Below are 15,099 nucleotides of genomic sequence, written 5' to 3' on the forward strand. Positions count from 1 at the left end.
GAAGTTGTCTTAAGGGGGATTCTGGCTCGTGGCAAGGTTTTGGAACGGAACAAAGGGCAACAGAACTCGGCGCAGAAGGCGTGTGGGGAACGGGGTGGAGGAGAGGGTCTGAGGGCCCCTCAAGTGACAGGGGTGATATCTGAGCCCAGGAAAGTGCTACAGACCAGGAGTGAAACCTTTTCTGCAGGATTCAGGGCACCCACACAGAGCTGGTTGGAGAAAGTGGGTTAAAGAACTCAATGTTTATTGTCTGAGGCACAGACAAGAGGGAATGGCTTCACACTGTCAGAGGGCTGGGTTAGATATTGGGAAGGAATTCCTCCCTGTGAGGTGGGGAGGCCCTGGCACAGGGTGCCCAGAGAAGCTGTGGCTGCCCCTGGATCCCTGGAAGTGTCCAAGGCTAGGTTGGGTGGTGTTTGAAGCAGCCTGGGACAGTGGAAGGTGTCCCTGCTGGATGAGCTTTAAGGTCTCTTCCAACCCAAACCATTCCTTGATTATGTAGGCATAACAGATCTGGGGCAGCCTGTGGTAGCCCTTTGCAAATACAGCTCAAAAGCACCAGTTATTTGGACATCCTTTGGCTACAAACAAGCAGCAAGGAATGCAAGAAGCAGAGAGCTCTGCTTTGCTGCCTGCAGGACATGGAAACCAACAGGGAAACCTCAGGAAAACTAGGTGTGTTCTATGATGAGCTGCCTCTTGCCCAGCAGCAGGAACATCCCATCTCTCCCACCCTGTGGGCTTCAGGAGCACCACGCTTTGATCACAACCACATCAGCCCCACCTGGAGCAGAGACAGCTTACAAATAACCGAGGTGAGAGCAGGGGCTAGGGTTTCCCACCTGGTTGGAGCCACAGAGGCAACATTTCAGAGCTCACACACTCAGGAGACACATTGGAGAGGAGGGTTAGGTGCTGAAGCAATGTCTGTTAGTTACAGCTCGTTACAGTTATTATTGATGCATCTAATTGTCAATGCAAAAGGTGAAGTCACTTAATCCATCATTTTTCAGACACGGATGACAGAGCACGTGGTTTGGCAGAGTAAGTTTTAGGCGAGCTAGAAATGGATTGCACAATATTTAACCTGATTAAGTACATAATAGGCTTAGCAAAGGATTACTTTTCTCCTGACATTTTATACATAAATATATACACACACACACAGACAGGCATTTTATCAGTAGCTGCATTTTAGTCTGGTCAAGAGATGACTGCCTATTGCAGAATGACTGGAGTGATACCCTCAAAAAGGAAACTAATCTTGGTGTGCTTTGCTGGAGAAGAGAAGGTCCTTTTTGGGGTGATTCTCAGGGGTAGGGGTCACATCCAAGCATCACTGGAGGGCTGGAGAGGACAGATGGGGCTGGGGACTCACACAGTCCTGGCTGGTGGCATACTGAGCTCCTTCCCTATGCCGAGCAGGAGATATTGGAGCCTAGGAGCTGGATTGGATTCTGTTTGGGCTGCTTTTCGAGGAATTGGAGAAAAATTTGGCTTATTTAAAGTGCATTTAGAGTTGAAAAGCATCTCAGAGAAGTAGCTTTCCCTACTCCTGCCCTGCAGCATCCATCCCATTTATGCTCCCGCTCACAATCTTTTCCAGGGTGTGCCAGTCACCTTCCCCTAGAGGTGTTAGTCTGAGCTCAGCTGCCTCCTTCCTGCCAGGGTGCAGGATCATTATTTAATGTTCAACATCCCTGAACTGGGCAGGGATTAGAGCCTGACAGGGATTCCTGCACCAGGAAAACACACGGCCACATCTCACCATGCTTTTTAGGAGCACAAGTGAGCAGGAGTCCTTCCCTCCAGCCTGGAGGTTTCCTAAAGAGCCTTAAATTAGCACAAACCTCCAAAGCAAACAGGGACAAATCTTGGCCTGGCTATTTCCATGATCAGGGAGACTGCTTGGATGTGCTGGGATACAGGGTGGCAAGATTTGACCCGCAGCCTTGCCCAAGAGTAGGTCCTCTGAGGAACGCTCTGCCGCTTTTACAGCTGCTTTTCAAAACAGAAGCCTTTAAAAAAAAACAGACTCAGGATGCAGAATCCAGAATGGGATGGCTGTATCCCGCAGGGAAAACCTGTCCTTGCTCCCCAACACACACACACGCACACACACACACTGGTCCTCCACGTCAAAGTGTAAACTACTCACTTACAACACCACACACTGAGAGAAGTTGTAGATCCTGAGCCAGGGTGTAGATTAGGAATCTCTTGGCTTCCAGCATATCAACAGCAGGATTGAGGGTTTCTTATCTTTTTTTTCCCTTTTTTTTTTTCTTTTCTTTTTTTTTTTTAATGCTAAATCAGCCAGCCACCTGCTAGTTAAAAAGCAAAAGAAAAAGGAGAATTCCCAGGATTGCTTGCCCTTGCTGAGACAGTGGCAAGTGGCTGGACCTACCAACTGAAAAAGAAAACTCACACACATCAAAAACCCATTGTTCAGGGCTTATTCCAAGAGGGAAGATGGGTGCTGGTTGCTGTTTTTCCCTTTTTGGGGGCGTGGAGGGGGCTTTTGGCTGATGAGGTTCTAATACACACCTATCACCACAGTAATTAAAAAACCACCACCGTACACTATTCCACAGGGAAAAAGAAGACACGTGAATGGACATTGACTACCACGCACAACAAGAGCCCTGCAGGTCAACTCATGGCCTCTTCAGAACAAAAAAGAAAGGAGAAAAGAAAAGCTCAAGACAAGAAAAAGAAAACAAAGAAGAAAGAAAAAATCCCAGAGGATCTCGTTACAAAGACAGGAAAAGAACCACCATTATGGTACACTCTGACTTTCTGAGATAGCTGCAGAAACTCGGCTCAGCCTTCCTCCTCCTCCTCTTCCTCCTCCCTTTTCCCCCCCCCAGCTCTTCCTCCCGAGGACAGAGTCCCGCTGCTGCTCACATCTCGTTGGAATAGGTGTAGTTGGGGGTGGCCGAGTACTGCGTCTCGTGCTGCATCATGGCGCCCTGCGCCGCCCCCATGGCCGCGTTCTGGGCCGCCTGCTGCACGTGAGGGTTCTTCCACGCCCCCGTGGTCCACTCCTCCTGCGCTTTGCTGAAGCTCCCGCCGCTGCCCCGGTAAAACTTGTGCACCTGCAGGTGAAATCCAGAGGGGCTGAGCGCCTGCAGCTGGCACAGAGCTCCCCAAAGCAGCTTGGCACCCCTGTTACTCCTGCCGTACCATGGTGAGAGCAATGAAGGAGAAGACTGCCATGGCCGTGAAGAGCACGGTGGGGATCAGCATCACCACAGCTGAGCCCACGTTGGTCCCAAAGAAGGAAATTGCTGCAATCCAGCCACTGCAAGGAGATGGAAACAACCAGTTCATTCACCAGCTTTCCCAAACTGCTAGCAGCCCTCCCAGCTCCTCAAACCATCTTCCCCAAGGAGAGAACCACTGAAGATGCTAAAGCACCACGGTGACCACCCTTGTACCCAACACAGCAGCATTCTCCTTACCAGACACCCCATCCAGGGATTCCCACTGCCTGGATAATGCTGATCACCAGCTGCGCCATGAAGGTGAAGAAGAAGGCCATGAAGCTGAAGGAACTGTCTGTCCTGCAAGAGAAAGCTCAGTCACTCCCTGCACCTCCATCCCTGCTGTACTCCAAGGTAAGGGAGATGTTACCATGTGTCAGACATGGCTGTGGTTTAGAAGGAGGGTGATGAAAAGCACAATTAAAGGCAAAGGAGAAACTGCAAGAGGCTGGAGGTGGTCACGGGGCACCTGGGAAAGCCACAGGGTACCAGACCCTCCCCATGGCTCAGTCAGCTGGGCTTGAGGACAGCTGTGCTGGGATATGGCTCTCAGCTCACAGCATCCCACATGGGGAATAAATACACCCCCAGTTCTTTAGGTTAGGGGTTTGACCTCAGCACCATGGATAATCCATACAAACACCTCGAAGACTTGTGGCAAAATATAAAAGATGCCTCAGGCATGAGAGGGCAAGTGGCACCCCAACCACATCTTCACCACTGCGCAGAGGCACAGAGAGTGTCCTTACATCAGCTGATTGGGGGCTTGGCCCTCAGGAAATCCCAAACACCCTTGTTTTGAAGGTTAGAAAGTAAAGCTAAAGGGCTGCACAGAAGGGAGTTCCCCCAGTTATTTTGGCAATGCCCCAAGCTAAACACTGACCGTTTATGAAGGAAAAAAAGGCAAAAGGAAGCCAGGCTCAGGTGCAACCACTTACTTGAAAGCTTTGTAAATAGGTCTAAACCAGCAGACATAGGAGCAGGGTGTAAAGAGAATGAGCCAGAGAATTGCCAGTCCAAAATTTACAGCTCCGCCGCCTCCAATGAGCCACGCGAGGCAGCCCACGAGATTCACCGCCAAGGTGATGCTGTTCACTGCAAACACACACACACAGAGCAGAGTAGCACGGACGCAAGGGTGGCACTGAGACACCAAGGACCCCGACCCCAGGGAGGTGGCCTCAGAGTCTTGCCCTAGCTGGACTTCCCCTAAATTAAGCTGGGAGCATATTCCGAGGCTGGCTGTGCCAAAGGGGGACAAGTCTCAGCTGAGTAACAGGAGAAAAATCAATGTATCACTTAGAGTTATAATCCCCTAAGCAGATCCAGGCATCTGAGAATTGGCAGGAGTCACATCCTCCCTCTCCCATCGAGCCAGGACACATTTCCACTAACAGAAGGAAACTGGAGGAATCAAAGCAAAGCTTTCTCGCTTGCTCCACATACAGCTTTGCTGAAGGAGCTTGTGCAGGAGATCCCCGAGCACCACTGAGAGCCAAAATCCTGAACTCCCAACCCCGCCTCGCCAGTTCAGGGGGTGACACATTTCCCTCGCCCACCCCTGCTTGGGGAGAGGCCACACAAGGGCTCCGACTATGAATCTCAGCTCAGCAGACACAGGACAAAGCAGAGAAGGCTCAGCTGCATTCTGACGCCTCCGAGTTCGGAGAATGATTCATTATTTCGACGAGAACGAAAGCCCTCCCACCGCCGCCTGCCTGAGAGCTGCAGCTGGCAAGGGAAGGAGCTCAGCTGCCTGGGCTGCCCTAAAGGACACGGAGGGACCTTCCAGCCACTCTGTGCTGGGTGTCTCAGGAGCTGTTGGGGAGAAAATGACCCAGAGAGGAGCTCTGGAGGCAGGAAACAAGGGATAGCAACTGGCTCTGAGAGCTGGTGCTTGTGCTGTGGAGCAAGAACTGAGCTCTGTTACATTAAGAGGAAGAACAGCCTGACTGGGACAGGGACCCCCAAGACAGCTTCCCCAGGGAAGCACAGCTCTTTTTTCCTCCCATTCCTAAACAAGCTAACCCTCCTGACATGATGAAGCTGCCCCAGGGCCACCTTCCTGACGGGACACAGCCTGGGGGTGCCAGCCTGGTGCTATGCCAAAAGCAGGAACACCCAGCCTCTCAGGTGTCACCTCAGCTCCTCCTAACCCATTTCAAAAGCACAAGGCACTCCCTGGGCACTGATGCTTCCAAAGTTCAGGGGAAATGCCTGATAAGGGAACTAAGTTCTTCTATAAAGAAATGAAATGCTGGTGCCAGCTTGCCCTGCACGTTTCCACCTATGTTAGGGTGTGACCTGTCCCCCTGGCTCTATTCCCTGCCTGGGGTTGGTGAAGAAGAGAGATCCAGGATAGTTTGTAGAGCTGGAAGCTGGTGAGAGCTCTGTTAGCACAGCACGGCACACAGAGGCATGCAAGAGGAACAGGCAAGCTCTGGGAAGCCTTCAGCTCCACGTTTTGGGGAGCAGGCACACCAGCCCTCCAGTCTGAGCCATCTCCTCCTTGCAGCATCACCATCAATGGCCCTGGGACACTAAGCCAGCTCCACAGCTCCATCCTGGAGGCTGGAAGGGCTGGGATCTGTGGGATGCTGCAGCCCACATTCCATTCCTGGGTTTTAACAGGAGACACCAAGGCCTGGAGGGGGAGAAGGGCTTCCCCTGACCTTGCCCTGCTCTTTCAGCTGGCATCTCCCAGAGGAGCAGTCTTTGGAGAGGCAAACAAATCCCACTGCAGCCATCCCACCCAGCCACTCACGCATCCAGAGGTAGTAAAGCCGCTTGGCCATGGTCCGGTGCTGCGGCGGGATCTCCGCATCGAAGTCCTGGTAGAAACATGGCTTCAGGGGGATGAACTTGGGCAGGGGAGGGAAGTTGTTCACCTTTTCTGCAAGGAGAAGTTTCATTGGTGTCAGGCACCGCCCAGAGCTGAACAAAAACCAAGAGGCTTCCTAAATAGCCCCAAGAACTGACAAGTTTTACACAGGAGTTAAGGATTTCCCATGGAAAGCACCAGCAACCCACCCAAAAGGATCAAATTCAGCCCTCACTGGCCACACAGATCCTGGACATGGACAACTACCACCCCTCTGGCAACTAACAAGGTGACATTATGGCCAGTAAAGCCCCTGATGGGCTTTAGAGCCCCCCATACCTGCCATGCCGGCACACGCTCAGTCTCACTGCTCCTCAGGAAAAATACTTGGGGAAAATGTGGGAGCTTTAGCAGAGCTGGAGGAGAATGAGAGAAAAGGTGATTGAAGTGGTCAGGGATCTCTGCAAGAGCCTTCACCTCCCCCCTTTTCCCAAACAACTCAAGGACAGCACAGTTTGCTTCATTTCTGTGACACTGAACTATCACACATCCAGGCTGGCACCTGGCTGGCAGTGGGATAAATCCTGGCTCCTCTAGCTGAGGCTTATGTACCAGTTAAGGCAGAAGATTACGAGAGGATCCAGTGATGTGGGGCCTCCCACTCCTGGCTGACCTACATCCAGGAGAGGGCCAGGTAGGACAGCAGGGAAAGGAGGTGGCTGGGGGTAGTTTGAAGCCCTCAAGTTCATTACCTGGCCCCAAAACAATTTTTAAAAAATATTATTTTTGCGGAATTCCAGCACAGGGGACTACCTGTCTGCCTCGTAGCTGCCATCTCTGCAAGCCCAAGCCAAAAACAAGGCCAAAAAGGGAGCAGGGAAATCAGAGCAGAGAAATCAGCTGGAAAAAAAAATAAATCAGTGGCGATTGTCACTAATGAGTCACTTGAGTGCCTGGCTTAACAATTACTCATGTCGTTTGGCACCTCATTCCAGAGCATGCAGGTGCAAAAGACAGGAGCTCAGCATCCCAGGACCATCCCAGACCATTCAATGCTCAGATCTCTGCCAGAAGTGAAAATTAAGACAAATTAAAGCAAAAATTAAGAGCTGGGGTTTTAAATAGAAGCGTGAAGATGGCGTATCCCTACCTGCCTGCAGGTTTTGCCCTCTTCCAGCTATCCGGGCAGAGCTGGCAGCAGCCAAAACATTTCCCAGGACAAAGGTCTCAGCAGTTGGTGCCTGGGGCTCCCGGGGGGATTTGGGGGGCTCTCTCTAGGGGTCTTTTCCCACCCTCCAACCACTGCCCAGCGCCAAAGACACAGGCCAGGCACAGCGAACCCCCAGGGCTCTCCGTCTCCCGACATCCGCCGGCAGCCCCCGGATGCTTCCATCCCGCCAGTGCTATAAATACGAGCTCCTCGGGCTCGGTGACGTCCCCCCGGCCGCCCCTACCCACGTGTGCCGGGAGCGGGGACACCCGACCAGGCGGCCCCCGACCCAACCGCGGGGCCAAAACACCGGGATTTCGATAAATTCGGGTGGGGTTTCTTTTGCAAAATTACGAATATGGTGCAGGGGTTGGAATATGGTGGAGTGGTTGGAAAATGGGGGGGCTCATTTCAGGGGTGATGGCACCGAGGAGAAACCCCTCTGGTGCGTGGGGTGGGTTTGGGGAGGGCAGCCAGGGCTCGGCCTCGCCGGGCATCGCTGCCCGCGGGTCTCCACGCGTGACGGGCTGTGTGCCCCACGCATCCCCACCTCAAAGGCGGGCGCAGCCTCCCGGCAGTGGCCTGGATCCGGGAGAAGGGCGGCCCGCCCCCCGCTGGGTCCCCGGTGCACCCACGCGTGTGCAGGGTCACCGCGGCTGCCCCCACGCCGCGCATCCCCCCCCGCAAGTGGGGTGCGGAGCGGGGGGGGTCGGTGCAAACGGCGGTCAATCCCCTCGGGGGGAGCATGCAGCGCCCTCCCCCCGAAGCGTTTCCCCTCTCCACAGCCCCGGGACTCACCACGTGGCGTGACCCGTCCCGTCCCGTCCGGTTCCCGGCGGGTGGCGGCGGCCGCCCGCCCGCCCGGTGCTGCTCCTGCCGCAGCGACCGCGCTCTCGCGAGACTGCGGCGCCGCCGCCGCCCGGGCTATGGGCAGCGCCGGGATCTCGCGAGAGCGCCCGCCGCTGTCCAGGGTCCTGATGCCGCCGGACGGAGGGGCGGGGCCATGGGGAATGGGGCGTGATCAAGTGGAAGGGGCGGGGCCGCTGTGGGGGGCTCCATAGGGATGGGGGCTCTATGGGGCTGGGAGGGATCTATGGGAGTGGGGGCTATATAGGGCTGTGGGGGCACTAGGGGGCTGGGGCTCTATAGGAGTGGGAGCTACATGGGGTTGGGAGTGCTCTATGGGCCTTGGGGGCTTTATAGGGGTGGGGGCTCTGTGGGGCAGGGATGCAGTGACCCCATCCCGGGGCATGGCAAGCACCACATGGATAGAAGACCACCCTCAGTAGCGCAGAGGCTCTGGGGGACAGCCCCTGGCAGGGCATGCAGGCTCCCTGTATCCAGTAGGCAATGGGAAGCCAGCAGGTCTCACCAGCCAGGCCAAGTTTGGGGTACTCCATGTCCACACCCTGCTGTGCTTCATTCTGGGAGCAGTAATTAAATAGTGGTTGCATGAAGGTCAGAGGATGTGTCATTTGCTTTTGCCAGTGGTGCCAAGGCTGGGATGTAGAGGGCAGGGGAAGGGACTGGATTGATTCTCAGATGGGACAGGGAACAAAAGCTCCTAAAGGGGATATAAATCCCAAATCAGCCTGAGGATCATAGGCTGTGTCCCTTGTCCTCAATGTCATCACAGAGTTCTCTGCACACCACTTGGACCTCCTGCCTTAGTGCTTGTGAGAATATCAGTGAAGTGTTGTGAAAATTACTTTATTTAACAACTAAATCATCCTCCATTCCCAGGGCCCAACCTCGAGCATCACAGAGGGGCAGCAAGCACAACATCCCACCACAGGAAGATGTGAACAGCTGGGCAAGGAAGCAGCAAAATCTTTTTACACCAGTGAGCCCTGGTGGCCAAAAATCCTCGGCATGTGAACGGCGTTGCTGTGGGGATGCAAGGAAGGAAACCTGGCAGACAAAGGGAAAATGCCTGCTTCACAGATGGTAAAATAGAGGGAAGCAGGAAAGCCAGCGTGCCACAGATGACCCCATAGCAGGGGGCCCAGCTGTCCACTCTGACCCCTTTCTGGGTCTTGGACCCTGAGCTGTTCCCCACAGAGAGCAGGGACCCCTGCACATCCAGCTCCATCCCCTGCCCAGCCCCAGGGAAAGGGAGGAGGGGATGGGGTGGGTCATGGATCCCCACTCCTGCCAAGCACTGGGGGTGCTCAGAGCCTTGGAGAGCCCCTGAGCACCCCGGGGATTTGGGGCTTATTTCTTCTCCCTTATTTCTTATCTCTTGAGCTTTCTCTCAGCTAAATTGCCTCTCCACCTGCATCTCTGCTGGCTCAGGTCCCCCAGCACCTTCACAGTCATTGAGGCTTTGAGAATGGGCAACTACAGAGCTGATCCTTGCCTTCACCACTACCACAGTCCTGTCTGCCTGCAGGTTTTCCAATCAGGGAGATTCAGAAATCAAAGGGATGTATGCTCTCCTCCTTCACAGGGAATGCCTGTGGAACCAAGGGAATAACAGAGGGAAGAGCCTCCCTGCCCATCCCGCACTCCTTAAGCAGGGCAGGCTAGGGAGGATGGGCAGGTTTAAAGAAGAGGCTGGATCAAGCAGCAAATTCCAAGCAAGCAAACAGGTTCAAAACCAAGGAAATCTATCCACAGGTCCAGTTTAGGGTCAGTCTGTGGGTTGGAGTCCAGACCAGCTGCTGCTGCCCCAGAGACCAGTCCTGACACAGTTCAGACTAGGACTGAGACCCCTGGGTTGAGCTTAAAAAGAGTTCCTGGGCCATGGGCAGGGTCTGGGTTGGGGTCCCAGGTGGGGTTGGTCAAGAACATTCAGGTTTATTAATGGCCTCAGGGGCCTTACAACATCCCTCTGCTCATCATGCTGGAGCTCTGCAAAGGGATTTGTCTTATAAAAGGGATTTTTCCCTTTTCTTTTACTGTCTGGCTATTCAAAACGAGGATTATCTTGAGCTCTGTAATTTTCTGCTTACGGTAGGGATAAGGGCTCAGCAGGGAGCTGGTGCCATCCTAGGATGTTCTGAGGGTTCCTCTGGCATCTTGACGCAGCCCATGCACCCTGGGGTGCATCCTCGGGGGCTGCTCCGGGGAAGCAGCAGCTCTAGAACCCTGCCTAGGATTGGGGCAGGGGATCCTGGGGCCTGTGGCATCCTGGGGGTCTCTCTGCACCCCCTTTGCTGGGGTTACAATCAGCCCTGGCATCAGCCTGCTGCCGAGTGCAACGTGATGAGAGGCTGAGACCTGAGCCGGGCCGATGTGACGCAGAGATGGGCGATGGCACCAACACTTTCCTTGTATCAGATGCTTCCACTTTCCATCCCGTTCCCGAGCAGGGACACCTTGGATGAAAGAAAATATAGAGAGGGCAGGTGAAGGACAGGGGTTCGGGTTACTGCTCCTCTCCAGCTGCCCTGATCTCTGTTAGGAATATGTTTCTGGGGATTTTTTTCCCCACTTTTCCAGGTTTGGCTAGGCTCCTTGCCATGCCCAGCAGCCCTCTCCATCCTTGCCACCACCAGCTCTCCTCTTGGCTTCTCTCCCAAATGGCTCTTCCAAGCTCACACCTCCTGTGGGATTGGGACGAGGCAAGAGGGCCTTGCAGGATTTGGAACTCCTCTAGCATGGGGTTGGGATGACACTGGGATACTCAGAGAGAAACTATAATGGGAAAAGGGCGGAAGAAACCACTCCCTGGGTCCCACTGTAACGAGAGTGGCTGCTCAAGGACAGACAGACAATACTCAGGGTGTAATTCCTTTACTCTTATTTTTTCACCCCTCCTGCCTTTCCCATTTGCTTTTTCTCCATTTTAAAGGACTCTCCATCCGCTTTTCCAGCTTTTGTTTCCCTGATTCCCCCACGGCTGGAGCTGTCTGTGCCTTTTTCCCCCCATCCCTGCTTTTCCTCTCCCACCCTGCTGAGCTCATTTCAGCTATTCCTTGGCTTGGAATAACCCATCCACTCTGTTGTCCTCCAACAAATAAGCTGACAGGCTAATGAATGGCTTTGGATGGTAATTAGCAACGGAGTTGCTAATAATGAATTTCATTTACATTTTAAGCGCTGCAGAGGGAAAATAAGCCCCTGTCATTAATGCCCCCCCTGCTCCCAGTGCAGCCTTGGCCTTGGGGGGAGTGCACCCTCCGGAAGCCTTTCTGTGATTGCACCTCTCCCGCCTCCATTTCGGAGGCTGCGATAAGCAGAGTTCGTTAAGCAGCAATTAGAGATGGGGGGAGAAGCTGCTGCTGCTTCCATCATCCGATGGTGGGGAAGCACCACAACACCATGGAAAATGGGCCACGGGAGGCAGGAGCTGGTTCTGGGCCAGGAAAGAAGGGCTGGATGGCTCAGCCAGCACCAGGGATTCACGTGGCTTGCCCAGAGCCCTGGAGCTGTCAGCCCTCTGGCCCACATAACCCTCCAGGCTACCTAGATATCCCAAGGGATTTCTCAGTCACTAAAATCCTTCCTGATTATTTTCCCAGAGGTTTAGCACCTTTTGAAGGCAGAAATTTCTCTGAGGGGTTTAATTCATCCCTGCCTGCCTGAGGAAGGAGCCAAGTGCCTTCTGCAAGGATGCCATAAAGAGTCAAGCGGAGAGGGGTGGAAATGTCATTGTTTTGTCTCATAGGAGTAAGGAATCTACAGTGGGAGCACAGGGAATAGGTATGCTGAGTACTGCCAAGCACCAGAAGGGACTTGGGAATGGGTAAAGCCTGGATCTGGGGCTGGGGTTGAGCCTGGGAGCATTGCCTGCCCTGCCTCAGTTTCCCTCTCTGTGCCCAAGGGCCCTCAGGGAGGATTAGATGGATCAGGAAACAATGCTCTACATCTCCTGGGGTTTTCCAGCACACTGGTCATAGAAGGAGGATCCCATCCCATCCCACTGCCCACAGAGCTCCCCAAACCCCAATCCAGTGGTTGAATCAGGGGGTGTCCCATATCCACCCCCATTTAGGCAGTGGTACCCTCAGAAAGCTGCTTTGGGGACCACAGGGATGTGGGATTCACCCCAAATAGGAGGTGACAGCCACATCCTGCCTTCACCTGCATGGGTAGGGGATCAATTGATTGATTTATTCATGTATTTTTTCAAGCCCTGCTCGGAGTGAAACCAATCCAGGGGCCTCCAGAGGCCGATAAGATTTGACTGCAAGTCAATACTCCCATGTCTTTCCACCGTGCAATGATCCCTCGGCCAGCAGGGCGGGAGGGGACAGGCAGGTGACAGGGGCGGGCAGAGGGCCAGCATGGGGCAGGGACATCGCCTCTGTCCCGGGAAGGGATTGGGGGCAGGAAGGGGACATCACCTGGCCTGCAGTAGGGATCTTCTGGGATTTGTTTCCAGTACATGTAATGGTGAGCCCACACTGGGCAGCTCCACGTTGGGGATGTGGAGATGAGTGAAGGACAGGGACCAGGAGAGCAGCAGGGAGAGGGAAAGATGGGGAGGGAGGAGGAGTGGGGGAGAGAGAGAGAAATCGCCCGTGAAAACCAGCTCTGCCACGGCATCTGCTCCTCGGAGCTTTGGGAATTCAGAGGTTTTCCTGCCGGCAGAGTTGGGGCTGAGGACGCGGGGTGTTGGGGGAAGTAGAGCCCTGGCACACTCGATGCATGCCCGGCTGCAATGCCATCTGCCAGGCTTTCTCCTGGCTGCGGGTCCTAGTGGCTTCTCTGATGGCTAAGAAGGGTTGAGCTCCAAAGTACTTCCCGAAGTACCTGCTGCATCTTTGTGCCATGCCTGGGCACAGCGTGGCTGGGATTCCTCATCCCTCTGGGAATGCTGCAGGGCAGGCAGGAAGGGTGACATTTGCAGCTAGCAGTGGGTGTCCTTGAGGGGAGCAAGCGCCGAGAGAAGGGACCAGGTTCTCTTTAAGGGGGCAGGACTTTGGGAACATCATGAAGGCAAGAGTGAGCTTCTCCCTCTGCCTTCCACCCTCCCCTCCTTCCTTCCCTTCCCTGTTCCGGGACGGAGACCTGGGTTCTCTGCCCTCCCCTTTACCTGGCAGGGATGAAGGCAGGAGCTGGGTGCTGGGATGGGCGGCTGAGCAGGGGAGGAGGAGGAGGGGAGGAGGGGAGGGAGAGGGGGAGGATCTGCTAATTACACAGAACAGCTCTGGGGGCTGCTGAAGTCCAGAATGAAGCAAAGAGCAGCAGAAGCGAGTGCTGCAGTGGGAGCGGAGGAGCCCAAGCATCACCGAGAGACAGAGCCGGCTGTTATCCCTGCTGGGAGCGACTGGGAGCACCCGGGGGATCCTGCAGCCCTGTCTCCCGCAGGAGACAGCCTCTGGCACTGCCACCGAGCCCACTGCCAGCCCCCGGAGAGCCGAAGGGAAGGGGCTGGTAGTTGCAGGACGCAGGGCTGGGCTGGAGGACAGCGAGGTCAGCCCTGCCATGGTCCCGGGGGGCTAGGAGACTGTGTGGATCCACCGGGAAGGGCTGAAGGATGGCTGCCGAAGGAGGGAGAACCAAGCCTGTCGCCCAGTCCAGGATGGAGAACTTCCGAAAGGTGAGGACATCGGAGGAGGAGATGCCGTTGCCCTTCCCAGACCTGCCCCCGGACGTGGTGCAGATGAAAGTGAAGGAGGGCAGCAAGATCAGGAACCTGATGAACTTCGCCATGGCCCAGATGGAGCTGAAGGGCAGGCGGCAGATCGTGTTCAGCGGCTGTGGCAGGGCGGTCACCAAGACCATCACCTGCGTGGAGATCATGAAGCGCAAGCTGGGAGGGCTCCACCAGGTCACCAAGGTACGCTACAAAACCGTGCTGGAGGTCTGGGAGAACCAGGACCCACCGCGTGATGGCCCCACACAGAACCTGACCGTCCACAAGAACGTCCCCTCCATCTGCATCCTGCTCTCCCGAGATCCCCTGGATCCCAACCAGACTGGCTACCAGCCCCCGGAGCCCCAGAATGAGGCGGGAGAAGACACATCGGGATCCTCGGCCAAGGGGCTGAAGCGGCCGCTGCCGCCTCCCCGCGAGGAGCTGCTGCCCAAAAAGCTGCAGGTACAGGTGTCCGACAGACCCAGGGGCTCGGGGACCACCACTGACCACCTGGACCACTGACCCCACTGCCTCCCACCCCACCAGCCAGGTATCGAGGCAGGAATATACACTTGTTCAGGGGTCACCAGTGTTCTGCAGGCTCCCCCTGACCTGTCCCCACTTGCTGCTCCTTGACCGCTGTGGATGGGGGGGTCCCCAGATTTGGGATGAGGATTAAAGGGCTAAACCCACCAACTCTTGGTTATGGATTGAAGCCGGTGAGGAAATGGGGGGGGGCGGAGCTGGTGACCTCTAATTCAGCCACCCAGGGACACCGTGACCACCAGCCACGTCCTGCAGTGACTTCCACAGAGCCAGAGCAGCCGAGGGGTGCCCGGACCACCACCATCGCTCCCCACTGCAATGCCTCATCCATCAGGAGAGATGGGTTTGCCCCAAGCTTGTTGGAATAAAACCTTCATTATCAAACCCGCTGCTGAGGAGCTGTCAGGGTTTTTAATGCTGGGCTCGGCATCCCGCAGGGCTGCGATTCATCCCAAAAAAGCCACCCAAACAAGCACAGGGGTTGCTCTCTCCCTACACTGCACTGTGCTGCCTGCCTGTGGGACAACACAAGGAAATAGAACAACCAGCATTGGTTACTTTGGTCTGGAGTCTGGGGAAACCATGGTGTGGGGAGCTGGGGGCAATGGGAGGGTTGGGTGGGTGGTTATTGTGACTGGATGCAGTGCCCAGCACAGGACGTGGAGGTTTTGGGGTCATGCCTTGGCTACAGAGCCTTTTGGAGCAAAATCCCTGCTTCTCCAGGGGG

The 15,099-nt window shown here is 55.1% G+C and overlaps 2 protein-coding genes across 3 annotated transcripts; one reads left to right on the plus strand and one right to left on the minus strand.

Moving 5' to 3' along the window:
- Positions 1–908: 908 nt before the first annotated feature.
- Positions 909–8,227, minus strand: SCAMP5 (secretory carrier membrane protein 5). 2 transcript variants are annotated; one of them, XM_085071008.1, is made up of 7 exons: positions 8,096–8,227; positions 6,427–6,503; positions 6,031–6,159; positions 4,205–4,361; positions 3,465–3,566; positions 3,187–3,304; positions 909–3,098 (listed from the first exon to the last, which is right to left on the minus strand). In XM_085071008.1, exons 2-7 carry the CDS (start codon positions 6,431–6,433, stop codon positions 2,904–2,906), a joined length of 708 nt encoding a protein of 235 aa, XP_084927134.1. In that variant the 5' UTR covers positions 6,434–6,503; positions 8,096–8,227; the 3' UTR covers positions 909–2,903. The 2 variants fall into 2 exon arrangements, with proteins under 2 accessions (XP_084927134.1, XP_084927135.1); XM_085071009.1 differs by lacking the exon at positions 8,096–8,227 and adding an exon at positions 6,901–6,919.
- A 4,286-nt stretch (positions 8,228–12,513) lies between these two features.
- Positions 12,514–14,763, plus strand: RPP25 (ribonuclease P/MRP subunit p25). The gene has a single exon (XM_085071017.1). The coding sequence runs from the start codon at positions 13,725–13,727 to the stop codon at positions 14,346–14,348; it is 624 nt and encodes a 207-aa protein (XP_084927143.1). The 5' UTR covers positions 12,514–13,724; the 3' UTR covers positions 14,349–14,763.
- Positions 14,764–15,099: the final 336 nt, after the last annotated feature.

Source organism: Lichenostomus cassidix, chromosome 10 (genome assembly GCF_008360975.1).
Source record: "Lichenostomus cassidix isolate B80296 chromosome 10, HeHo_3.0, whole genome shotgun sequence".
Lineage (NCBI taxonomy): Eukaryota > Metazoa > Chordata > Aves > Passeriformes > Meliphagidae > Lichenostomus > Lichenostomus cassidix.